Source organism: Oryza brachyantha, chromosome 6, assembly GCF_000231095.2.
Source record: "Oryza brachyantha chromosome 6, ObraRS2, whole genome shotgun sequence".
In the NCBI taxonomy this organism is placed as follows: domain Eukaryota; kingdom Viridiplantae; phylum Streptophyta; class Magnoliopsida; order Poales; family Poaceae; genus Oryza; species Oryza brachyantha.
This window is the reverse complement of record NC_023168.2, coordinates 21,256,370-21,282,638: the sequence shown is the minus strand read 5'-3', so window position 1 is coordinate 21,282,638 and position 26,269 is coordinate 21,256,370. Positions and strand designations below refer to the sequence as shown.

The following is a 26,269-nucleotide window of genomic DNA, read 5'->3' as shown; positions in this document are numbered from 1 at the left end:
ACCTTTTTTAAAGAAAAGATTCCAACACTGATTGTCTACATGTCGACACTGCAAATCCTTTATTAAAAAGGACATTGCAAGTTAACAACCAAGAGTTGAAGTTAACCTGACATGGTCTATTTTTCTCGATTTTTGTGCGCACATTTCTCGTATTGCTAAATGGTGCATTTTTTATAAAAAAAATTATATAGAATCTTATCATCTTACCTTTGCATAGTAGAATTTTAATTTTATAGTAGTTGATTTTATCATTTGTACTATTAAATACTTATTTCATTTCATAATGTAAGATGTTTGTCTTTTTTGTTGTAACGTTTGACCATTCGTCTTATTAAAAAATTTAGTACATATATAAAAAATGACAAGTCATGCTTAAAGTTCTTTGGATAATAAAGTAAATCACAAGCAAAATAAATGATATTTCCATAATTTTTTGAATAAGATAATGATCAAACATTAAAAAAAATCAAACATCTTACATCATGAAACGGGAGAGTAGCTATCAAATATAATCTTTTATATTTCGTCAAAAACCCGGTCTCATAAGTAAGTGGTCTTCCAAATTAATTAACCCAAAGTACAATTTTCCAAATCCTCTACGATCAACTACCCCAAAGCAGGATCAGTATCAGGTGCAGTCGGGAGTGTGACTGCATCTTAGATAATCCACTGCCGACCGTTATATTTAAATCCAAGGGTTAAAATTCATCTGGGTATTGTAGCATGTATTGAGATGTATTGTAGCTTAGTTACTGTAGCTTGTGATCTGAACCGCTTATCACAAAATTGGATGGTAGATAATATGTGCTGTAGCTTAACTCGAAGCACTTGGAGGTGATCCCAATCCCCCAAAGTAGAATCATCATATCAGAACAAGGACCATGAACACAATATCTGAAACCTCAGGGACTGAATCGAAAAAGATGAACGACATAATCTGCAGTTTACTTGTACCCCAACCCAACCCAAACCCACTACTGTCTTCGTATTCTATTCCCCATTTCATTTTTTTTCCTTTTCTTTTTTCGTTACTTTTGTTTCCCCCGTCGTCTGATCCACGCACGCGCGCCTCCTCCCGCGACGGCGACTTCCCCGCCGCGCCGCCGCCGCCGCCGCCACCACCACCGCCACCTAGGGTTAGGGTTCCGGCGCTGAAGCCTACCCCCTGGGTGATCGGGGGAGAGAGAGATCCGTCCGTTTCTCCGGCCCATGTCGACCGACCAGCCTCACCTCCCGCCGCCCGCGCCCCCGCCCGGCGCTGCGGCGGATCCCGACCCGGCCCCCGCCCCCGCCCCGCCGCTCGAGCCCCCCGAGGTGATGCACAAGACGAGGGCCGTCGACTTCCTCGGCCGCCGCACCCCCATCGTCTACCAGAACGACAACGGGCCGTGCCCTCTCCTCGCCATCTGTGAGAGCCCTCCCCTCCCCCCTAGATTCCGTTTGGGTTCCATCCCTCCCGCGCGTCGTGAGTGGCCCTGGGGGTTTCGCCTGCAGGTAACGTGATGCTGCTGAAGAATGTGATCAGCTTGAACCCGGACGCGGGCGAGGTGTCGCAGCAGAAGCTGCTCCAGCTCGTCGCGGAGCGCCTCATTGACTCCAACAGCAATGTGCAGGTTCGGTCGCCCCGCCTGGAGTTAGGGCTGCGGTTGTTTCTGGTGTTGCTTTGTGAATTGGTTTGGCATGTGATTCGCAGGACAAGGATGAGGAGTATGTGCGCAACCGGGAGCAGAACATCTCTGATGCGATTGACCTTTTGCCGCGCCTCACCACCGGCATTGATGTAAATGTGATGTTCAGGAAGTGAGTCTGCGGTTCGCTTTGTTGGTTATTCACTTCATTTATGGCGCTCTATATGCTCTAACATGAATTTGGCTGTGGTCGTTGCAGGATCGATGACTTTGAGTTCACCCGAGAACGTGCCATATTTGACCTTCTGGATATCCCACTATACCATGGGTGGATAGTGGATCCCCAGGTATTAATCTCCTTATGGCATGTTCGTTTTAAGCCTTGTTGAACTTATGTAACTATATAACTGGATCAGTGTGTGGTTTAGAGTTTACTGTACTTCTGTCAATATGGAATATAATTATTATTGTGCTTGGACACAACTTTGTGCATGTAACGTTCACATTTTCTGTTATTTATAACGTAGACCATGCACTCATGATTGTTATATGCAACAAAACTCTAAGCATACTCCAGAAAATCATATAAAGTGTGTTATATATATATATACTAGTGTACTTTCCTTTTTAATGATATTTACCTTACATGGGCAATGCTCACCCATTATCAAAACTTGTTAAAGGTCTATCTAATATTGCTACGTGGTTAGCAATCACAGCTATTGCTTGGTCTTTCTAATATGCACCACCTTTTATGTTAGTTTTCTACTCCCTCCGTCCCAATTTAGAGGGGTACAACTTTTTTGCTCCTGTTCCGCAGCATAGGGTGCCCACTCTCCGTCTAAGGCATTCCCCTGAAAGTATTCTGCGGCAAATCTGCATGCAGACACTTTGGAGGCGCCACTAACATTAAATGCACAGCCCGCTCATCCAATGAGGAATCTAACGCTCGCTGCATGGCAGAGCACTTACTTTCCATGCACGCGTTGGTTTGTTTTAATTGAGGGTAAATCGGGAATAAAATCCTCAGTGTGGCATGTCCTTTATCTCAGCCCAAATGTTTACACACCCTCTAAACTGGAACGGAGGCCTGAGGGAGTACTTTGTTTCCCAACCTTAGATTACCTCTGTTTCACATTATAAGTTGTTCAGGCCCTCCCAAGATTAATATGGATGGTAATGAATCTGGACACATATATAAACATATTCATTGATCCATGAATGAATCTAGTTAGGACCAAAACATCTTATAATATGGAAGCGAGGCAGTACTAGTTAACATAAGGCCAGGTAGGATTTATTTATCTTGTGCAATGCAATTTGTTAAGATAGCCAGATAGGATGCTTGGACTGCATAGTCTCTACCTCCCTACATACTGGTTGCATACTGTTAGACATTGATATCCACTTAGCATATGTAATGTCTACCAAACAAAAGAAACAGATAAAAATTTCACTTGCCTCTTATGCTGGTAACTCTTATCTGCTTGCTAATTCTATTTGTTTCCTATTTTTAGGATACTGACACTGCTACTGCCATTGGATCAAAGTCTTACAATGCCCTTGCATCTGGGCTTGCTGAATTTAAGTCGGGTGAATCAACAAAAGATGATAAACATGTACAGGAGGAAGAAACTGTTGACTTTGCTGCTGCAACGACTGCAGCGCTAGGGGTTCCTTCTCCCAGTGTTTCTCGAGGCAGATCATTTGATGAGCATACATTTGGTGATCCAGTCGAGTACATTAGACGAGGCGATCGTGAGGAAGAAGAGGAACTAAGGAGAGTCCTTAGTCTATCAAAAGCTGAAAATGCTAATGCTGTTGATGGATCTGTTTCCTTTGACACTTCACAGTCTCATTCATCCTCCAATATGGAGGAAACAGCACACAGTGACAGCTTCCGATTAGAGGCAGTTGAGATGATCGATTCGACAAATAAGGACGAACATGGGAACAGCCATGCTTTGAGCGATGGTCCTATGTTACAGGACAGCACAAATGCTGCCCCTGTTGTTAATGAAGTTGTGCCAGAGGAATCCCAACAGACTTTGACTTCTAACGAATTAGAAGATGATGGGAAAACGAATATCTTGCCAGAGCAGCCCAATATAACCGCTCAACCTTCAGAATCTGTTCTTGACTGTTCCTCTAATGAGTCTTCTGCTCCCAATCAAGCTGCTGCTTTTGCCCCTGCACTTGGGAAAGTTGATGAAGAATCTTGTGAAGAACAAACTCCTGTGCAAATTCATGATCTGGCTTCTGACATTGAGGTTAGCTCTGAGCTAACAACTGCAACTAGTGAAACTACCCCAAATAATGCCACAAAAGAGCTGGATGTGGAAAATAGCTATACTCCTGAGCCTATCACCTTAAGCATTCAGGAAAGTGAGCCAATATATCAAGGAGAAGAGCATGTACTTAGCAGTGGAAATTTGGCATATGAAAATCAGGAGCCGGTGTATGAGGGAGAGGTGGTTCTCGCTGAGCAAGCTGACAAGACTGAGAAAAGTAGCGAGTGCATGCAAGATGGGGCTGCAGAACATCAATGTGAGAATTTTTCTCTTCTAGTCACCTAAGTATTCAAATTTATTCAAGTATCAAACAAACATGAATATCCAATGTACAATATTTGACATTGCATTTGCATGTTTTATTTGTTTGCAGGGGAACTGATAGATAATTTCCTTCAGAACACTGCTAGCCAGCTAACTGTCTATGGGTGTGTACTTACTACATAGGCTTAACCTCGTGTTTTTTCCTCATTTATACTGTTACCTAATACCTGGGCAAAATTTCAACATTCCAGTTTATTTTGTCTACAAGAGGGTCTTAATGAAAGAGAATTGTGTGTCTTCTTCCGAAATAATCATTTCAACACAATGTTCAAGGTATGCTGATTAATTAAGTTAGTCTTCTGTTTCTTTAATAAGCCAGCCAAGCCATTTTCTTAATTTCTTTTTGGTGCAGTTAAATGGAAGCCTATATCTCCTAGCAACAGATCAGGGTTTCTTCAGCCAAAGTGATTTAGTATGGCAGAAGTTGGATGAGGTACACCATACCATTTTCTGACAGTTTGTGTTTGCTTGAAATGAAGGGTTTTACTGATTTTTTATATTCATCAGGTGAATGGAGATGGAGTTTTTCTGACCAGCAATTTCACTCCATTTAAGGCCGAAACGCCAAGAAATGATTCTTGGAATGAACAGCAGGCTATGACAAGTACCGCAGTATGTGCAACGTCGATAAGCTAGTGTTATCTCCATTGGTTTCTATAATGTTGACTGATTCAAATTGTATTCCGTCCACAGGACTTTATTGCTCAATTTGACAATACTACCCTGCAGCACTCGTCTGGAAAGTATGTCCTTCCTACCTACCTTTTTCTTTAACTATTGATGTATTGGTCAGAATGTTGGTCTGTTCTGACATCTGTAGTGATGTGGGGCTTGTATAGCATTGTGATTATCAACACAAGTAAATATGCTTAGCTATATTATTGTGATACCGCTTGAAGCCAGAACAAGCTGTGTTCTGCTGTTGGTAGGTTTTGGGAATCTGTTTTGTTATACGATCATTTGTTACAAACCAAGTATGATGCTATTTCCCATGATCAGTTCCATGCCTAGTTTGTGATAGCTGGGGATCTTGAAATTTGTGTCAAACTAGTCATTTAACATTTTCCTATGACTTGAAGTTGACATGCTCATAAATGTTCCTCGTGCATCAGGTTAATTAAGTACAGTCTTCATTTATCTCAGAAGCACATTTAGGTCATGCATTTCAGTTTGGTATGACAATCCGGTCAACAAGTTTTCATGATATGTTGATTAACAAAATGTGCATGAGTGCATAACAGTATGGCACTGGAACTGAATCCTGCAATGCGCAGCTGCACATTAGTATCGTGACTGAATTTCACTTGATACTATCCACACACTTTCTATTGTTTGTTTCTTTTAGGTGCTACTTTTGTGTTTCTGCATATGTGCCTAAGGTAAGGTCTAATGGATATGTATTGGTGTTTCTTCTGTTCTGGCAGCTCTGATCTAGAGCTAGCTATAGCACTTCAACAACAGGAGTTTGAGCGGCAACAACCTCAACGTCACCAGTCGGCAACACAGCAGCAGGAGCCTTTGCTGCAGCAGCCGCAGCAGACATCCAGTCAATCACATGGCACAGGTCGGCCAGGATTAGTTGTTGGTCCAACAACAGCAAGGGTATGTTTCATTGAATTGAAGGATTCTGCCAGTAGCAAATATCTGTTAATTACTACTAGAATACACCTCATTGTTATGCAGTGAATGTTAGGATTGTGATATTTGATTTATATTATATCTGTCATACCATAGCTTGCACTGCATTGGGGCCTTTTAGTATCACACTTAATTTGACAGTCAGGTGAATTTTATAAAATTCAACTTGTTGGAGAGTCACCCATTTGGTCTAGCATGTGGCGACAGTCATATGCTATTTGGTTTTAGGATTCTGAATTATCCACAAACATGCATAGTCTTTTTTGAAGCAGAGCATGGTCACAAACCCATCGTTCTTAAATCACGTTGTCCGTATACTTCTATTTAAGGTTAAAAACACATGATTTCTGCATCCTACGTTTACAATATCAGAAACTTAGCTGTCCTGTCTTTAGTATACACCTGAACCCACCCAACAAGCAATTTACTGCACAGAACAGTAGTTATCTAAGTTACATCTATGGACTCTAAATATTTATCACGTATGCTTTGAAGAAAAGCAGGGGATCCCCTAATCAAGAAGAAAATGTCAAAGGCATGATCTAAGGAGCAGAGCGTTGGATTTGATCTTTACTTTTCTCCTTTTATTTTCCTATTGCATCAATTGTTTGATCCCTTGATCGCGTCAGAATTTAGGACGCTTAGTTTTGTGATTGTTCCAATCCATACAACTATTATACCTGAGCATCGAGTGGTTAAATCTTGTGCAGAGGCCACCTGCTCCACCACCGGCGGCAACGAAGAAAGAGAAGTGCATCGTGATGTAAAGATACATATCGGAGACGGGACAGGAAAAAGAGAAAAAGAGAAGGGGACAAGGAGCATCATATATACTAATACTGTAAAGAATCTTCTTGTCTACTCTTTAGTGCCGCAGCAACCTGTTGTTTTTTTAGCCACCTTTTTCCCATTTCCCCATTTTGAGCGCTCTGCATTTTGCGTGTTTTTTTCTCTTCTCCTGGTGTAAATAACCTTTCAGAAATGTCATAAAACGTAAAGACAACAGATGCTGTCAAATGATAGCCTTCCGATTCGATGTGATTGGTTTCATCGTATAGGTTTAACCACCCTCGTCACAACAATACGTCTGTCATCCTGCCAATTCTTTTTCTCTAGCAAACTTTGCTGACGACGTGTAGCGATGCTGATGTTTGTTAGTAGCAGCAAGTTTGGTTGCGTTCGAATCCGAGCGATTAACGGGACAATTTTCCAAGCATATGATTTAGTGTAAAAGACATTCTATATAGAACAAATAACAAAAGAACAGATAGGAAACAGATACTTCCATCCAGTTAGCCAAAAAACAAAAGAACAAAAACAAAAGTTTGTTACATGATCAAGGCTTACAAAATGCTTTCTATGTGCACACTCGGTTTGACCAATATTGGTATAGTATCCATATGCACAATCCAACGTGCCATCCCACGACAGCTTTGAACTTTCTATGGATCATATAAATGTGTATAATATAATAAGATATCAAACAAAATTGCCGCACTATACTGGTCGGCTGGTTAGTGAGAGAGCTACGTGGCTGGAACGGTGGAAACCATATTTCCCTCTAAAAACAAACGGAGGTTTTGTATACTGTTTCCCCGCGTTACAAACTCCATCCACCCCTTTGCTCTCCTGAAATCCGATCAATCCATCATTTCAAACTATCTCGATGTAGACCTCCCCGTTGATCCGCCCGGCGAAGAGGGCGATCATGAAGGGGAGCTTCGCAAGGGATGCCATCAGATCATCCTTGCTGATTCTGTCGTCATCATCGACGTCCAACGTCTCGTATAGCTTCATCATCTGCGACCGCAGTAGGCAATGGCAGATGAGTCGAAACTCAAAACTGCATTGGAGACCTGATGATTACAAATAAGCGATGGCTTACCCCATCATCGGTCAGCTGAAGCATGCTTGACCGCAGGACATCGGCGAGCTGGTCCCTGCCGATGTCAGATGCTCCGGGATGCCTGCACTTCTCAAAGGCGGTTTCGCAGGTGTCCTGGAACAATGGCTGCTTCCTTAGGTGTGCACATCCGACCAAGAACTGCATACATTACGTCCTTCAATGTCAGTAAGCAGTAGCAATGCGCAAGCATCATCAGCTATGATGTTCATTGTGTTCAGGTCAATACCTGACGGAATGTGATCGATTCCTTGGCTTCAAAATCGAAGTACTGAAATATCTGAAAACAGATGCACAAGCTCAGCAAAGGGTGTAACTCCAATTAAGCTTGGCAGTATTTACACGAGGAGAATGCCAGTACCTTCTTGCATAGTGCAGTGCAATTAAGGCCAAAATGAGCCCAAAAATCTTTTGCATTCACACGTCCACTGCAAGGGGTAAGTAATGTCATTTGTCACGGTTTTGGAATCATACTAACAGGTAGGCATGCCTGCTCATGATAACAGCTTTTATGAAATGGCAAACATCTTTTTAGACTTTACGACCAAATTATGTACTCTCCCATAAAGCATAGCACAGTCTGTTTGAGGATGACAAAACTTACTCCTTGTCTGGGTTCATAGCCAAAAAGTCTTCCAAGAGTGCCATTGCTTCTGATGTGTTCACACCATATGTCTGAAAAAGTACAAAACATCAGGTACCACAATTGGTGGAACTAGCAAGTATAATGCCTAAAAAGCACCAACAAACGAAAGAAAATGTTGCATGGGCCAAGAAAAATACATTAACACAGCTATAGTTATGCTTCATCTCTATAATGATAGGATAACTCTTAATTCACATATAAATCATGCACTATGTCCTAGTACAACATTTTCTTCAATAATATTAAAATTTCTAAACTCATGTTATTTCTTTCATGTAGATCTGTACATTCACCAAGTCCCACATCGATATGCACATGCCAACAGTGCAATTCTGGAAGACTTACTTCTTTTACCCAAGCCATTTCCACCATGTAATTCGAGCAGTTCGCCTGCAAATGTTAAACTCAGCCTGTTAGAGATCAAATATATGCCATATGCATGGTTCCATATGCATTATAATAGATGATGGGAGGCAACTTATTTGCAGCTATTGGTTAATATATGCCATATGCATGGTTCCATTATATGGAATGTAGCAAAAAAATGATAAAACAATGGACATGAATTCCGAGTGAAGAGCATAATATAACATATCCCACCTTTCCTGCTTCCACTGCTCGAGCCATGATCATTGAATCCCCATATGAATAAGAGGTTGGAATAGCATTAAGTGCATGTGCCATAGCATAGCTAGTCTGCAAAATTCAATAATTATAATAAAGTGCTTTGTCTATTACATTGGTATTGAATGCAAAAGATGCCAAATACACAATTCTTTTGAGTCAAGAAGAATTACGTTCTCTGCAAAATGAAGGGCATTCTCTTGCTTGATCTCAGGTGGGTAAACAACAGGAAGGTACTCTACCTGTAAATTATATGATTCATACAAAGAGCTTATTGTGTAAGTAGTCATTAACAGACATGAAATATTTTACTTTCTAGGCTGAATACAATGAGTGCACACCTCCATGAAATTGTGAAACTGGGTAAACATCTTGAACATGAGCTTTCCTAACGATATATTTCCCCTGAAGCAGAAAATGGGCATAAATGAAATATTTGATGAAACAAACAAGGATGTATTTCCAATTTTCTGTACAGATAACTCACCATGATTGATCAAAGTGCACGTGTGGATAGCGTACAATAACAGGTTGAACAGGGTAGCCAGGTATGAATGCACCATGTTGGAATGAAATCAGGAACTTCCCATTTGTTGTAGTGCCTTCCGGGAATAACAAGACACGCGGGAAACTATTGCAAGCTGCCTTTCTCTGAAATCACATCCTAGAGAGTATGTACCATATGAACAAGATAACATAACAGACAATCATGCTTTGCAGTATATTTTAGGATGAGTGTCATGGCATCGCTCCAACTATCGTGTATTTGCAAAATGTAGATAACAGTAAGAGGAAGCTACAAAAGTGATGGTTAGTTGCAAGCACATGTTTGTTCTTCTCTGATTGTTATTGTTTCTACGTAGGAATTCAGAAGTCCACTGTGTGTATTAATGATAATTCGACAGGCTAACAGCTATAATCGACAGAAAGCAATAGGATAACTTGCATACTGCCAATTAAAAATGCCTTGACACCATGAAGCCATGATTTTATTAAGGATGAAAAATACATGATACAACTAATTAAAGGTATGCCTAGCAACAGTGGGGCTAAGAGGAATCACTCTAACCTTTATTTCATTCACAGCAGCCTTCCTTGAAGCTGGCGAGAATCTGTCAACATATATAACCTATGCATTTGTTGTAAATTTGAAACTTGAAGGTAACTTGCAAAATAGTCTTAAAAAAGCAACTGCATGAAATGCTTTTTAAGTGCATATTGGGAAGGCATATACCTGCATGGCTCGAATAATCGTTCCAACAAATGGTATGGAATCATGAGAGTCTGAAGAAACAATGGTCGGGAACAACTCATAGAAGAAGTATATAGGTTCTATGTATGATATATGATTTGAGACAACTATAGGTGCAAGGTCTCTAGGCGCAGGCCTTCCTTTCTTCCTTATCCAATGGTATCTGACACAGAAAACAAGTGGCTAACAAACATCAGACAGTAAACAGTAGCATTGCAAGAAGAGAAACGATGGAAAATAGTATGAATTCAGAACATTACAGGACCGAGGACATCCCCAGCATATAGAAACAAGGGCAAAAATGTATTGTCCAAAAGGCTTCATTTTCTAGAGGAAAAAGAATAACATACCAGGAGCATCACTCAAAACAAAACTTTGGTATAAAACAATATCCACATACAAGCATTCTGCCTACCCTGAAGTTTGAACAAAAAGCTTCATTTCTACAACTGTATGCAAAAATACATGGACACCAGCATTCTGCCAGTTCCCCCTTTTTTAGCAACTTGTGTGCATTTCTCAGCAACATATATGATAAATCCAGTGAGACAGTGAATTTAGAATTCCAGTTTGAACTAAGTACGAGCCACATTTCCAGACCAATCCACACACGCCACAGACCACCTCATTAGTCCCACACCCTAATTAATTAGCGACAGTACGAAAGACCAACAAATTTCAGAATAGGTTTCCCTCCTAGTTCTTATGAACAACAAACCATCTAGGCAAGGCATATCACCCCCATCGTGCTTTCATCTACATCTCGCCGTACAGAAATCAATTTGTAATCTCTAGAGAACCATGGTGCCCCCTTTCTGTCGGTCTCTTCCTAGCCGCAATAAGTGCAGAACGAAACAAACAACATCTCACACACGGACCTGGCCTCCACTTCACCTTCCATACAGCGTCGTCATCCCCACCCAACAAATGATTGCGAGCCACGCCCACCAGCACGTGCCTCGAATCACCAACCCCAAAATTCTGCGAGCCAATCGCGCCAACGAATCATCCATCCATCCACAGATTTCGTGTGCTCCGTCTCACCACCCAAATCTAATCACCTCAATTTTGAACCTAATTAACAGCAGCTAACCGAGATCATCCGATTCAGATCGGATTAAAGTTTCTCTCTCTCTGATATCTCATCGATTCAGACAGCTTGCTTGCGTTTGGTGGGGATGATGCTAATCTGAGCAGTGAGAGCAGCTACTCACCCGAAGGAGAAGAGGATGCAGCGCGCGGAGATCCGCGTGATCCACATGAGCCGGCGGCGCCACGCCGGCATGGGGCCGGCCCCCTCCTGCGCCCGCTCCCGCACGTCGACCCACCCACGGAGCGCCACCCACGTGGCGGCGTAGCCCACCGCGATGGAAACCCCGAACAGCACCAGCCTCAGCGCCGCCACGGGCGCGCACACCAGCACCTTCACAAGCTCGTACGCCCCGCACCACGCCGGCGTCCCGTTGAGGAACGGGTCGGCGGGGGACGCCCGGCCCCGCCACGGCGACCCGTCCTCCGATAGGAACGCGAACGGCTCTCCTCCCCCTCCCTCGCCATCGCACACCGACGCGTCGTCGTCGTCGCCGCGGTGGTGGTGGTGGCGGTGCGCGTGGCCGTTGGCGACGGTGGGCGTGATGGAGTCGGAGGAGAGGAGCGGCGCGGAGAGGGAGGTGGGGCTAGGGTTTGGAGAAGCCATGGGCGGCGGAGGGAGGAGAAGGCCAGCAATGGAGGCGAGGCGAGGCGAGGCGAGGAGTAATGGCTTTTATGAAAGCGAAAGCATTAGCAGCAGCGAGAGGAGGAGGAAGGAGACGTTCCTTTTGTGGTCGTGGCTCTATTTATCTTTTTGCTTTTGAGTCCTCGCATTTCTCGGTTTTTGTGCGTTGTCTTGTTCCTTCGTCGTTTCGTTTATAGTTATTATGTCTACCGTAATAAAGTAAAAATTAATTCATATGAAAATAATACAATTATTCTTAATAACTAGAAAAACAGATGTTATAAAATAAATTAATATAAAAAATCATAAAATCAACTCCAAAATTAATATAAATTTAAAACTTTAACTTATAAGCAGAAGCATGGGTGAAACAGGAATGATCGGTGGCTGGCTGTTATATATATATAATTATGTTTGTCTCTCTTCTTTGATTCAGTGGTTTTTAGAGGTTCTTTGTTTCTATGGGCTAAACTTTAGCCCCTAGTTATATCGGATGTTTAGATACTTATTATAAATAGTAAACATAGTCTATAAATAAAACTCATGCATAATTTTGGACTAATTTGTGAGACAAATCTAATGAGCCTAATTAATCCATGATTAGCCTATGTGCTGCTACAGTAAACATTTGCTAATTACGGATTAATTAGGCTTAAAAAATTCGTCTCGCGGATTAGCTCTCATTTATAAAATTAGTTTTTTTATTAGTCTATATTTAATACTTTAAATTAATGTCTAAACATCCGATGTGACATGTGGCTAAAAAGTTTAGCCCCATCTAAACAACCCCTTAATTTTTCTTCAACTTCTTCTTTCTTTTCACATGTGTTTATTTCTTAATCACCCAGTCTCCAATATATAATTGGGGTCCTTAATAAGTTGAATTGAGAGGTTTGATGGATGCTTACATGTGAAGGTTGAATTAGCTTTACTTGTGTGGACGTGGATGCACTGGGTTTGGTGCTCAAGGATTTTTAGATGGAACTCGTCTTTCAACACGTAATCCTCATAGCTTTGAAAGCTGACATATGTGATAGAGCCTGCTGTCTTTATCAATTACCACAGTATAACCATGATTTTTTTTGTTTAATTTATAAGTAGTAGGAATGTAGGATAGATTATTGTGCTTCTTGTTTATAGAAAATACAGGTAACGCTCTAACCGTCCATACCGTAGGCACACATTTAGCAATTTTTTTCCATTCAACATGATATGTTAATTAAGTGCTATCTCTGTTTTTTTTAATAATGTAGGATGCTTTAACTTTTAGACCTCATTTACTTTATTCAAAAATTTAGTGCAAATATAAAACATATAAATTATAGTAAACATACTTTAATGACAAAATAAATTACACCAAAATAAGTGGTACTTACGTACTACCTCCGTCTCTAAATATTTGACGCCGTTGACTTTTTTACATATATTTGACCATTCGTTTTATTTAAATTCTTTTGTACAATATGTAAAGTTATATATACGCATCAAAGTATATATTTGATAATAAATAAAATAATATAAAAATATTTAATAATTATGTAAATTTTTTTGAATAAGACGAAGAGTCAAACGTGTATTAAAAAGTCAATGGTGTTAAACATTTAGGGACGGAGGGACCATATCTTTAGACATGATGAATGAACAAGCGTCATGTAAAAAATCAAAGCATTGTTATTTATAAATGGAGGAGGTTTAAACCATTCGTTTTATTCAAATTCTTTTGTACAATATGTATATATACGCATCAAAGTATATTTGACAATAAATAAAATAATATAAAAATATTTAATAATTATGTAAATTTTTTTGAATAAGACGAAGAGTCAAACGTGTATTAAAAAATCAATGGTGTCAAACATTTAGGGACGAAGGGAGCATATCTTTAGACATGATGAATGAACAAGTGTCGTGTAAAAAATCAAAGCATTGTTATTTATAAATGGAGGAGGTATAAACTAAAGATGATCAAACGTGGCAAAGGATAGAATAAGAACAATGCTATATGGTAATGTTCTAAAATGTTTCATAAGCACAGGGGCACTGCACTTGTCCTTGCACATTTTATATTCTCCTCGCGTTCCATATTTCAGATGATACTATTTCTAAAATTGGTGTTTTTTATTTGTATCACATACTCCATGTTATACGAGAAATGTATCCCAGTTCAAAGACACATCCAGTACAATGCAGCAACGATAACATGATATTGAAAAACTGCTCGTTTTCCTATGTATGCAACATATTTTCTAACTAAAGTGTGGATCCATACTTCTTACACCATTAATACTTCAGTGATATATAATGGATCGGATGAAATTCTAATGGCATATAAGAAATCGCAATCCTGTACATGTTTGTTCAAACTCATTTGTAACCCAATGCTGTGGCTACTATTTCTATACAATTAAAAAAGAGATAATGATAGTGTCAGTGAAGCTGTCATTCACAAACTATATTATATATTCTTACCAGCTTATTTATGCATTTAAAATATTTCAAAATAGTCATGTACATTGGTTCTGTTTTTCTTCTCTAAAATACAAGTTCTAAACGATACTAACATGTATATAATTCATATTTATACGTGGCAAAACACATGTATTTAGCTGCAATCCCAGGAAGAAAGAGAGCAGGGGGTTCATTGGGCCATTGCTGTATTTAGTAGAAGTCGAGGCATGAAACAGCAAAATGATAAGACAAACAGCAAGCGGACATTAGAGCGGGTATAATAGCATGCTATAAGCCAGCTATAAGCATATTTTAAAGAGATAAGAGAAAAGAGAGAAGAGATGTGGGCTACTAATTTGTACTCCCTCCATAAAAATTTTTATGTATGACACCGTTGACTTTTAGGATTACGTTTGATCATTTGTTTTATTCAGAATTTATATTAAAATATGCAAAATTATAATGCATACTTAAAATTCTTATAATAATAAATCATATTATAACAAAATAATTAATAATTATATATATTTTTAATAAGATGAATGGTCAAAAGTGGACCTAAAAGTCAACAGCGTCATATAAAAAAATATGAAGGAAGTAGCTAGCTACGCACGGACTTCAAGACAAAGTATGTGTATGACATATGGGACCATGTACTAATATTTTGTACGTAACTATTATATGAATTAACTGTTAGATTGATTATAGATGAATTAGAGCAGTAGCTGTGCTCCTAGGAGGATTGCTGTACGTGGGGCCTCCTCTCACCGCAGGCGCCACCTAGCACCCACTCACTGACATTCATGCCCCCCACTTCTTCCGGCCCCACCCCACTTGGCTCGACGTGGGCGGTGCCGGTGGGCTCCGGCCGGGCCGCCGCCGTGACGGACGAAGGCCAAGTGCGGCCGCGTCCCATCGCCGTCGCTTCCGACGCCACCACTACCTGCCTGTCCGCTCGACAACTTTCCTCTACTCTATAGTTGTATTCGTATGGACGTATTTTAAAAAGATTAAGCGATGTATTTCATATAAATTATTTTTTAGAAGTTCTTCCTAAGATTATTTTAAAGCAAGACCTCTACTTTTATCATTTTTGTATTTTCAAATAGTTATCCCAAAAAGGATTTAAAATTTTTAGCACTTTCAGACGAGGCCTAGCTTCTCGTCCTGTTCATTGCAGTGGAGTGGGCTCATGCTGACCATACAGGTTCGCGTAATTGTAAGCCTAATCCTCTGACCGCGAAGCTAATTACTACTATTATCCGTCATCGGAGGTTGAAGAGCTGCCAGTAGACGTTTTCGTTTATAAAATTCTGACATGGGTTTCACGTGAAATGAGAATGGATATAAAAACCATCGGCCCCAAGTCAAGCGCATGTCTCCTGTTCACCGGTGTTTAAATTTTTAAGTAAAACTGGTAAACAGTCATTGAAATGTCTCTGACTCATCACTTGGCCGTTTAAGTATGATGGATTTTGAATTTTTTACGGATATATTACATACTTCTAGACGATCTGTTTCGTGTAAAGAAAATCTCTATATAAAATTCCTCATTTGATTAAGAAATTTTCCACATTTTATAGATAAATCATTTGTTATGTCATTAGCTATATAAAAATACCTCGATATTCCGATACCTCACAGTACTAAATTGTTTTTCAACATTAGATCTAACCGAGTAGGATAAGTATGATTAGATCCAATAATTAGAAATGATTTGCTTACATAAGTTACTGGTAACTCAAGATACTTTTTGTTGGACTGGAGCAAATCTCATATAAAAAAGCATATTCCTTTAATCTATTTATCTAAGCTATATCACGAACAGAGCCGGCCTTCTCCCTTACACGGTTCAGGGTGATGGTTTGTCTTTTTCGTAAAAAAACCAAACACTATATTTGCAAACGAGAAATAATTTGTGAATAAAACTTTTATATACGTATTCTTAACAATCTAAAAATTAATACTGAAAAATAAACTTTGGTGAAAAACCCTTATAATCAACTTAAAATGTAAGGTTAAAATTTTAAATTTTAGTGTATAAGCATAAGCATAAGAAAAAAAATAGGGCGTCATTCTATGCCATTCTGTGCCCTTCAAATATTTGAAGACGGTTGTGCAATCGGGGAGAGAAAACGGTTGCGTATGACGCTTTTGATTAACAGTGTGTTTGGCCGATATTGCGTAACTTGCTTTGTTTTACACTCAAACTGAATCTGAATATACTTCTGTTTGGAGTAGTTAATTACGAGAGGCTCATGTGCCTAAAGCTAACCTCACATGAACACCGGCACGGACGGGGATATTCTATTTGCCATGATCAGGATTCAGGATCTGGCTTGCCGTGGCACGACGGTCCTAATGCAAGTGGTTGAAAAAATACAACGCTAAAATATGATAGAATTTTTCATGTTAATCGAAGAAAATAAAAAAATATTTTAAACATCGGATCATAGTATATCCAAGACTATAATGGTACATGTTGAGCGATGCAAATGTGTATAAAATATAACCGAGTCTTTATTGTCTATAATAAAGGAAGCCGAGAGTTGCGTAAAAAATCTAATTCCACTTCTAAATTACATCGTGTATGAATTACAGCTGTATGTATGAAAATGTAGGAGTTATATAAAAAATCTAATTCTATTTTCAGTTTCATATAGAAAATCGTAATTGTGTTATACATATAGAATATATATAAGTGTTGTATATGGATTCAATTCTAATTTTATATAGTTCCAATTGCGTGGGGGGAAGCCTCTGATTAAATTAAAAGGATAAACAATCCCACCGATGATCTGGACTCTGGAGGACCAGTCTGAGTAATGTTTAATCTTTTTTTTAAGTCGTACTACCTGTATAATAAAATCCGGCCGCGTCGTCTCTGACTGAAAATGCATGTTCACTTTGGCTCTCTCTGGACGTCTATTCGCTGTTGTTCGTGAGGTCTCGATCGGCAGCATCTCGTTGGCGTCAAGATGTCAGATTTTCAGCTTGGATTATCTGGTTTTGGGAGCTGTGGTTGGCTGACCTGACGGATTCTCCATTCTTCTCCGGCGTATTAAACACAGGAGAAGTGCCCTGGCCACGAACAAGTCATCCCAGGAACGAAAAATTGCACCCAATTTCGGCTCTTTATCCTATGACTAAAAATTAGTCAATGGAATAAAACATTTAGGGGTTGTTTAGATGTTTTTAGCCGCATGTCACATCGGATGCTTGACACTAATTCGAAGTATTAAACATAGACTAATAAAAAACTAATTTTATAAATGAGTGCTAATCCACGAGACGAATTTTTTAAGCATAATTAATCTACAATTAAGCATGTTTACGGTAGCATTACATATGCTAATCATGGATTAATTAGTCTCATTAGATTCGTCTTGCAAATTAGTCCAAGATTATGCATGGATTTTATTTACAGACTACGTTTACTATTTATAATAAGCGTCTAAATATTCGATGGGACAAGCCCAAACACCACCTTAGTCTCTACTGTTTGATTAGAGGGACTAAAAAGAACTAAAAGTAATTATTTTTTAAATCACAAATCAGCAGCAACAACAACGACTAAGCAGCAGCAGGAGCCAGCGCTAAGCAGCAGCAGGAGCGACGGCTGCCTCCGGCATGGGCCGCGGGGATCTACGTAAAGAAGGAAAATCAGTCACAATAAGTTTCTCCTAAAGAGACTAATAGCCTAATAATATTTTGGTTAGTTTTAGTCCTCTTGTTTGGGCTTTTACAAACTAAAAGTAGGCTTTTAGGGACTAAAAGTAATTAAAATAGAGAGACTAATGAATTAGTCCCTCTAACTAAACAGGGCCGAAGTCACCGCTACTAATTTGAACGGGAGCAGTCGCATTCTTGCAGCGACTTGGCTGAGGTTGCAAACTTTTTTGTCAGATTTGTACTCGGTTTTTCAGTACAAAGGGATAAACAATTTTTTCTAAAAAAATCATATAGAGGTATATCACGAATTTTATAGTAGTTATTTTTTCGTTTTACGAAAAGGCTCTCCAGCCCTGATTTTTATAAAGCAAAGTCACGGTTTGCTGGTGTTACCAGCTTACTGTACATAAAGGCATTACAACCATCCAAAAAGAGAGACAAAGCCCCCACCAGAACTATCATCCAGCACAAACCAGAAGTGACTGCTTTTTATAGTAGTTATTTTCACTATTTCTATTATTAAAGAGCTATTAATCTTTTATCTTTGAGCGAAGAAAGAACGTATGCTTGGCACCTGTGTAGGCACGGCCATCCCACGACGTGTTTCGCCGACCAAAACGCCGCGGGCACGTACGCACGCAGGCACGAGGAGCGGACACACGGCCACGTTTCGTCGTCTCTGCTTTGACAGCTCTCGCCGACACGATGATCCGACCAACTGTGCCCTGGGTTCAGTTATTTTCACGTGCCTCTCAGGATCCAGGACGTGATTGTTTGATTTTTAGAAAAGTCTAAATAAGTATATTTATAAAATAAAAAATAAATTATACATAAAACTTTTATATATGTATTTTTAGTGATCTCCGAAAATAAGCTAGTAAAAACATTTAAAATCAACTTTAAATTTAAAGTAAAAAATTCAAAATTTATCTTATGCGGTAGAAACAAAAGACAGAGGCGCCATCAGTTCATGAGGTAGAATGGAGTCCAGAGTTCGCAAAACCGGCGAAGCCGATTGATTTTCACGGTTTTCCAACATTTGGTAGTGGCACGAAATCAACTGTCGGGTGATGTTTCGAATGGTTTTTGACAAATTCAAATGTCATTATTATCGTGACATACTACCACAGGTTTATTAGGAATTTTTATAGATTTTTATAATATTTTAAATTCTTGTGATAATTACCGAACGAGACCTATCGTTATCGTGTCGTAACGACTTGTGCGATTTATTGCGATAATCTCGATAAGTGAAACCTTACAATTGCTTCTCAAAACGATCAGTTTTTCAGCTTCAGTTTTGCATTAGGGTGATAATGTTTTTATACGCTCAGCAATTATGCAGTAAATTAGAAATGTAGAGGAGTTTGGCATCACATTGATTTAACAAGAGCACGGAAAGGATCATATATCAATCAAGGGGCAACGAATTGTTCGTCAACACTCGTAAGAGGTAGATTTTATCATCCTTCATAGCGTGTGATCGTCTTCGGTTATTTCGTTTCAGATGAAAAAAAAGGATTATCCCCAAATCATTTTCCCCGTAAGACCAAGCATATATAAAGATTATGGCCGATTCAATTGAGAACAACTCAATTAAATACCGAAAAATCATTCCTTCACTTCAGTTGACCCATATTTATCGGTTCATACTTTGCTTTGAGAGTACGAAATCCGGGTAGTTTTCTTCCCAAAAACCTTTCACAAGATCTATCCCCGAAGAAATCCGTTTAAATTGGCTTTGCTAGCTGATTTTGATCGGCGAAATCAAAAGGTATACCTTATTCAAGCATCACAAAATGCAAGTAAAATGGCACGAAAGAAATAAATGGTACCGAATTGTTGTCGAAATTCCAGATTTTTTGCAAGAACAGGGAGGGATTCCGAACGAGATGTGAGATGATTACTGGTTGGCGCTCTGGCGCTCTTCCTCGACCTCCTCGGCGGTGGCGGCGGCGCCGTCGTGCATCCACCTCCAGTAATGCCTCTTCACGGTGATGGCGGGAGCGGCTCCCTCGACCACGACCTCGTCCTCGTGCTCCCCGCCCTCCTCGGTGTCGAACTCGCCATCCTCGGGGACGCCCTCCACCACCTCCGCGTCCACCGCGTGCAGCACGTACCTGGCCTGGAGCCCCGGGTAGGACGCCGACTCCCGCTCCTCCACGCGCGGCTCCTCGGCTCCCAGGATCTGGACGCGGACGCGCTCGCCGAGCTCCTCGCGGACGGCGCGGGCCGCCGCGGCCTCGGAGGTCTCCCCGGGCCGCATCTTCTCGGAGAGCGGGCGGGGCCCGCCGCGGGACCGGAGCGTGCCGTCGGAGAGGAGCTGCCCGGTCTCCATCAGCAGCCCGCCGCGGCGGTTGCGGATGCGGACGGTGGCGACGTGGACGGCGCGGACGACGGGGTGCTCCTCCTGCTGCTGCGCGTCGGCGGCGGCGGGGAGGAGCACGCATTCGCCCTGGGAGAGCTCGAGGAAGAGGTTGAGGAGGGTCTTGGTCCCCGGCGCCGTGCCCCAGGAGGCCAGCGCCGAGGCCGGGAGCCGCGCTCCGAGGAACGCCGCCAGCGAGTCCAGCGTCGGGAAGGCCAGCGGCCGCGGCGGCGACGGCGACCGCATCGCTGCTCCGGCGAATCACTGGTGGCTGTGGAATCGCGGATTCGCTTCCCACGCACGCTCGCACGCAAATGGGGACGAGACGTGGCTCACGTGGAGAAATTTGCACCAGGCAGCGAACCCCGCGTGATTGGTGGGCCCACCGGCCCACTAGGCCCATTCTCGAGTCACTGTTGATATCGATCCAAATTGTTAATGGGCCTAATAATGTGTGATGGGCTGAATATTCGTAGCCCAAATTGTGTATGGGCCTTCATCTGCGCCGAGCAAATTTGATCGGACGGTTGGCAACGGTTTTTTGGTAGTAGTCTGCCTGTCGAATTTTGAAGGGATGGGGAAAAAAATCAGAACAGCTGAATTTTGGACTGTTAGATTTGCTCAAGAGGGGATGAAATAAGTCAAACCGCACAAGCACTACAATGCTTTAAATCTTTTTGAAAATTACACGTTACTTGCATACTATTTTTATGGTAAGATTTTCTATTTATATCTAAATTCATCCATTGATTGATCGCCTGGTCGGTATATGACTTGTATATGTGTCTAAATTTAATAATATCTATTTAAATCTAGTCAAGGCTAGGAAAACTTATATTATTAAATAGAGGGAGTAATTCACAATATTTATACTATAATAGCATTTGTCTAATTTATTGTAAAAGATGAGTGTCGTGTGATGGATAGGTAGTCTGCTAGTACCTCGAAGGGATACAATACACTGAACGATCGCATTATGTATTGCCGAACAAATTCAGACAGATATAAATTAACCATGTTTTGTTGGGACAATACAAAATTAAACAGCTCTGATTCAACTGACAAACCGACCAGTGATGAACAACAATCTACAGACAAAGGAATTTCGCCAATGGAATCCTATGTACTCCTCATCATATAGCAGTAGATCAAATAGAAATCTTGAAACAGCTCATGTGGCTCTTGCTACTGCGCCATGATCGCCCAGCAGATGAAGCTGAAGCCTACCAAGGATGATACACTGACGAAGCTCAGGCGACCCGTTGAGCCTCCGCTTGCCGTTGGCTTGGCCACTGCAAGGATTCAGGATGGAATGGTCAGCCACACGTATGTGAATCAGTGGAAATTTTTGAGCTTGAAATTAATGATGTGTGAAGTTTTCTCCAATAAGTTCTCTCTGAAAAAGAGGTTTTAGCTGCCAGTTCAGTTCATTCAGTGCAAACTGAAACATAATCTGCATTGCGTGATTCAGTGATTCTGTCCTCATCTATACATGGATTGATCGAGCTAGTGTTTATTGCTCTCTATGTAACACTAACAAACAAGTAAATTGAGTGACCTGTGTCAAGAGCAAGCTTAATTTCATTTAATTCCCTTGCTTATGAACTGCAGTGTAGCAATAATTTGTTGTCTGAATATACCTGTAGAGGCAACGTTGCCAGTGGATGCTGAAGACGCAGCAGTGCTACCTGCAGTGCCAGCACCTGCAAGAAGAAGAATAGTCTCAAATCAGTTTTGTGATCTGATCAATTGCCAGAGATCTTGCTAGGGCATGAACTGAAAGCCATAGTTAGATTGTGAGCCATGCTAATTAATTTGCGCTCTCAATTATCAGGAGCCTCGGATTCTTGTGAGACCGGAGAGAATTGCTTTAGCTGGCACTAGAGACTAGTGAGAGTAGGTGATATCAAACGACAAACTGTCCAGTTAGGATCACTGTTAACGTTAAAGTAAGCAATAATTCAGATCACTTGCCCTCTACCTCTACTCTAGCTAGGAAACAAACAAAACAAGCCGTCAAATCGCATCAACCGCGGTAGATGCAGCTAAGTAATTAACTAATTAAGCTAGCTAGCTTCATGGATGAAGACGAGCCTCTCAGCTGGATCGATCGTCGTCGGCGAGGAGGTAATCAATGGGATATTTTCTGTGTGAGTTTACCGGCGGCGGCGGCGGTGGAGGAGGACTTGGCGCAGGCGGAGGCGTCGGCGGTGACGCCGCAGCGCTTGGCGAGGAGGAGCCCCTGCTCGGGCGCCACGCCGAACGCCTGCAGCGCGGCCTTGTTCGTCAGGATGGCGCACATGCACGCCGTCTCGTTGGCGGCGGCGGCCCTGAGCGGGCCGCAGCACGACGCCGGCGGCGGCGTGGAGGGGGAGTTGAGGTAGCCGCCGCAGGGCACCAGCTTGGAGGCGCACGACGGCACCCCAGCGGCAGCCCCGGTGTCCTCCTCCTCCTCCGCCGCCGCCGCGCCCTGCACCGCCATGAAGGCGGCGGCGGCGACGACCACCACCCGCAGCTGCATTACGGCTCGGCTCCCCATAGGTGTTCGATCGAGAGCCGCGGAGCTGGCAGCGTGGTAGATCGCTCGCGGGGAGAGTGAAGTGTACGTAGGTAGTGTGGTTGGTGATGGTTCGGTGCATGATAATTAATATGATATATGGCGTGTGTGCCACTCTGGCAGGGTGTGGTCTGGTCTGCCTTGTATAATGTATAGTACTCCCTCCACTTGATAATACACGTCATTTTGATAACGATACGGTTTTCAAAATCCATCTTTACCTATAGTTTTCTATTATAATATATAATAAATATATAACTTTTTTACTTTATCAAAATATTTTTAAAACTTATTTATACATGTTATTCAAGCGTGTAAATATTTTTAAAGTTATGAAGAGCTAGAGTTACATTTGACTTTAACCTTGTTCAAAGCAACCCGACTTATCAAAATAGTTGAAGTATGCGTGCTGGAACCTTAATTATTATTTTGCAAGCTAGCTAGAACTGTTCAACGTATTCGTGGAAGTAGGGCTGTATTCGGCAGCTGTATTGTTAACCGGCGTTTAAAACACGATAACAGATTAATACATGATTAATTAATTATTAATTAGAGAAATAGATTAGTCTAATTTTTTTAAATAACTTTATTATAGAGGTTTTCATAAAAACATGCTGTCTAGTATTTTAGATTTTAGAGAAACGTGAGTGGGAAAAAGATAGAAATATAGCGATGATAAGAAGAGAGGAAACGAACGAGGTCGAGATCCTTTTGACTTTCGGGGAAGCCTCATCCGCATCCGTGGAGAAGACGTTTCTCTGCCAACTTGAGTAGCTCAACTGGATGTCTCGAACTCGATGGTATACGCGGGCATATATTGGCACTAGATCAATAAATACGAACGTATTTGTTTAAGTGCAATTCTTTGAGCATGGCCCATCTCTTGGGATGAGGATGGGTCTAGCCAAATGTATTGGTTTAGCTTGGTTAATATGAGTTTTTGTTTGGTGAATTGTATGAGATCACGTGGGTATAAACACCTTTCATCTTTTTGTTTTTATTTTGCTTATAAGCTAAAATTTGAATTTTTAATCTTAAATTTCAAGTTGATTTTAAAATTTTTTTTATCACAATTTAATTTTTAGCTTTGGCTTAGATCGCCATGAACACATATATTAATGTTTTATTCGTAAATTATTTTTTATTTATAAATATGCCGTTTGATTTTTTCCGTAAGCAAGCAAAAAAAGAACCCAAAAGAGATTTTGTTTCCGTTAGTTGCATGGACCATAGCCATAGGAATGTATATTTTCTTTAAGGTGAGATTACCATGTACACTTATGAATGAATATTTGTAGTATAATTTTTTACATATCTGTATTTTTTTTACCTCCCCTGCATGCGCTCAGTCCGAATGAGGATCGGAGCTCGAGCCAGACCCTAATGTCGGTGCATACAACCAAACGCTCGTAGACTAAATGTTTGGATGTTTAAAAGCATAAGCAAAACCAGTTATTAACAATTAAAAAATAATTTATGGCTAAAACTTTTATATACATGTTCTTAGTGATATAAATTTAAATGTTAAAAAAAGCCTATGATGAAAAAACTTTAAAATATACTCCATATTAAGTTTTAAAATTTTAAATTTAGTTTATAGTTATAAACATAAAAGAAAGATGGGAGCTCACTCGATTGTACGCGTATGTATGAGCCATGCATGTGCGATGCAACCTACACAACAAGCGACACGCTACGGCGCGGTGGACGTTTGTGTGATCAAAGGGCGGTCACATGTGGTCGTCATGGGTTGCCTGCTGCCGGGAGCAACGTACGTGGTTGTTATTAACTGTGCTCTAGATAGGAGTTCTCATGCTATTTTTGCACCTTAGAGCATCTACGATAGTATGACCTTACCTCTCCAAATAATTATCTTTGCACTTCAATAGATTATATATCCTCTTTCTTCAAATCCTAACGACTAGTTATCACTATCTAAATTTTAGAAAACTCTAACACCTCTAATCAGACCCTTTATATCCACTCCATGTTAGTGTGAGCTCATACCTGTGAGACCTACATGCAGTCATCCAGCTTGGTAGGAGTAAGACTTGCCATATATAGATACTGAGGGGACACGTTTAGTCATTCAGATGGCATGATAAGTTATATGAGTACTCTCTTGGATGTTATTTTTAATATAATATAATTATTAGAATTTAGTACAAAGAGTCATTTGACCAATCTCTCGAATATATTTTATTATGCAAATATTTAACCCAAATCATCAGCCCTACGTATGCTGTAGAATACTATGCATGCATTCGACGGGTATATGCAATTAATTACTGTTTCTAACGTACACTTCTCTCCTCTTGTAATACTAGTGGCACTTCAATATAAATGTGACTCATAACCATTTTAAATTTTAACTGAAATCATACAGAACATTACGACGTGAAAACTTTCACATAAAAATATTCGCTGGGAACGTAAATGTGCCAATTAGTAATTCTGTGCATAACTCGATCAACTGGGCTGGGCCTATGTCTGAAATGAAAAAGGCTGATTTGGGATATTTCATATTTGGGCTTAGTTGGACCTTCGTGTACGTACATAGGATCAGATTGTGCATTTGTGCTGTTATTTACTGCCGGCGAGCATTTTAAAGTTGCAAATTCCAAGTGCAGTGTTGAAGATGTTGTGGTAAAAAATATAAATATTTTTTAATTGGATTTAAATCTTTATATAATATAAGGGTCAGTTTAATTGAGAGGAAAAACAAATGGTCTCAATTCCTAAGTATTAATTCCTATAAACAGCATTTGGTTTGTACAAATGGGGTATAGAATATAATGATAGGATTTTTCTCTTTACTACGAGTTTAGAGAAAAAAAATAGAAAACTCCATTTTTTCAGACCTCTTAATTTTTTTTATGCATACCTGGCAGGCTGGCATACCCTCTGGCTTCGAATAATGGATAGGCTGCGTTGCGTCACGTCCATTATTAAGTTGGATCGATCGATCTCCGACTTGCCTTTGGAAAGTGGCCTACCAAAATTTTGCAAACTTTTAACAACTGCGCCACTGGCCTCTTTGTTTTACGACTGTACAAGTGAACCAAAAAACCATGACATATTTACAAACGAAAAATAATATGTAAATAAAATTTATTATATATATATATATGTTTTTAAGGCTTAAAAAAAAGACAATGATGAAAAAAATTTAAATTTAGTTTTAACTTTAAGATTAAAAATTTAAAT

General features: G+C 40.5%; 4 protein-coding genes across 4 annotated transcripts; 1 reads left to right on the top strand and 3 right to left on the bottom strand.

Annotated features, from left to right (window-relative positions):
• The first annotated feature begins 989 nt into the window (after window positions 1-989).
• LOC102715493 (ubiquitin carboxyl-terminal hydrolase MINDY-2) lies at window positions 990-6,917 on the top strand. Its single transcript, XM_006657272.3, has 12 exons — window positions 990-1,408; window positions 1,495-1,613; window positions 1,694-1,800; window positions 1,888-1,975; window positions 3,146-4,175; window positions 4,293-4,347; window positions 4,435-4,516; window positions 4,596-4,676; window positions 4,751-4,855; window positions 4,937-4,986; window positions 5,668-5,845; window positions 6,592-6,917. Exons 1-12 carry the CDS (start codon window positions 1,210-1,212, stop codon window positions 6,646-6,648), a joined length of 2,151 nt encoding a protein of 716 aa, XP_006657335.3. The 5' UTR covers window positions 990-1,209; the 3' UTR covers window positions 6,649-6,917.
• A 213-nt stretch (window positions 6,918-7,130) lies between these two features.
• Window positions 7,131-12,053, bottom strand: LOC102718000 (lysophospholipid acyltransferase LPEAT2). Its single transcript, XM_006656418.3, has 13 exons — window positions 11,521-12,053; window positions 10,289-10,469; window positions 10,124-10,183; window positions 9,542-9,705; window positions 9,396-9,459; window positions 9,228-9,296; window positions 9,031-9,126; window positions 8,776-8,820; window positions 8,389-8,459; window positions 8,146-8,212; window positions 8,014-8,064; window positions 7,767-7,925; window positions 7,131-7,681 (listed from the first exon to the last, which is right to left on the bottom strand). Exons 1-13 carry the CDS (start codon window positions 12,000-12,002, stop codon window positions 7,535-7,537), a joined length of 1,656 nt encoding a protein of 551 aa, XP_006656481.2. The 5' UTR covers window positions 12,003-12,053; the 3' UTR covers window positions 7,131-7,534.
• A 7,839-nt stretch (window positions 12,054-19,892) lies between these two features.
• On the bottom strand, window positions 19,893-20,842 carry LOC102715218. Its single transcript, XM_040525297.1, has one exon. The coding sequence runs from the start codon at window positions 20,749-20,751 to the stop codon at window positions 20,044-20,046; it is 708 nt and encodes a 235-aa protein (XP_040381231.1). The 5' UTR covers window positions 20,752-20,842; the 3' UTR covers window positions 19,893-20,043.
• Window positions 20,843-21,498: 656 nt separating this feature from the next.
• On the bottom strand, window positions 21,499-23,107 carry LOC102714933 (non-specific lipid transfer protein GPI-anchored 9-like). The gene is made up of 3 exons (XM_015838486.2): window positions 22,666-23,107; window positions 22,146-22,208; window positions 21,499-21,797 (listed from the first exon to the last, which is right to left on the bottom strand). Exons 1-3 carry the CDS (start codon window positions 23,042-23,044, stop codon window positions 21,691-21,693), a joined length of 549 nt encoding a protein of 182 aa, XP_015693972.2. The 5' UTR covers window positions 23,045-23,107; the 3' UTR covers window positions 21,499-21,690.
• Window positions 23,108-26,269: the final 3,162 nt, after the last annotated feature.

Coding starts and splice junctions, on each gene's coding strand:
- LOC102715218 (XM_040525297.1), bottom strand. CDS start 20,751: ATGCGGTCGCCGTCGCCGCCGCGGCCGCTGGCCTTCCCGACGCTGGAC.
- LOC102718000 (XM_006656418.3), bottom strand. CDS start 12,002: ATGGCTTCTCCAAACCCTAGCCCCACCTCCCTCTCCGCGCCGCTCCTC. Junction 8,821..9,030: donor GAGCAGTGGAAGCAGGAAAG/GTGGGATATGTT, acceptor TAACATTTGCAG/GCGAACTGCTCGAATTACAT. Junction 8,213..8,388: donor GCTATGAACCCAGACAAGGA/GTAAGTTTTGTC, acceptor TACCCCTTGCAG/TGGACGTGTGAATGCAAAAG.
- LOC102715493 (XM_006657272.3), top strand. CDS start 1,210: ATGTCGACCGACCAGCCTCACCTCCCGCCGCCCGCGCCCCCGCCCGGC. Junction 1,409..1,494: donor GTGCCCTCTCCTCGCCATCT/GTGAGAGCCCTC, acceptor TTTCGCCTGCAG/GTAACGTGATGCTGCTGAAG. Junction 1,614..1,693: donor ACTCCAACAGCAATGTGCAG/GTTCGGTCGCCC, acceptor TGTGATTCGCAG/GACAAGGATGAGGAGTATGT.
- LOC102714933 (XM_015838486.2), bottom strand. CDS start 23,044: ATGGGGAGCCGAGCCGTAATGCAGCTGCGGGTGGTGGTCGTCGCCGCC. Junction 22,209..22,665: donor CTCCACCGCCGCCGCCGCCG/GTAAACTCACAC, acceptor TTCTTCTTGCAG/GTGCTGGCACTGCAGGTAGC. Junction 21,798..22,145: donor TGGCAACGTTGCCTCTACAG/GTATATTCAGAC, acceptor GAATCCTTGCAG/TGGCCAAGCCAACGGCAAGC.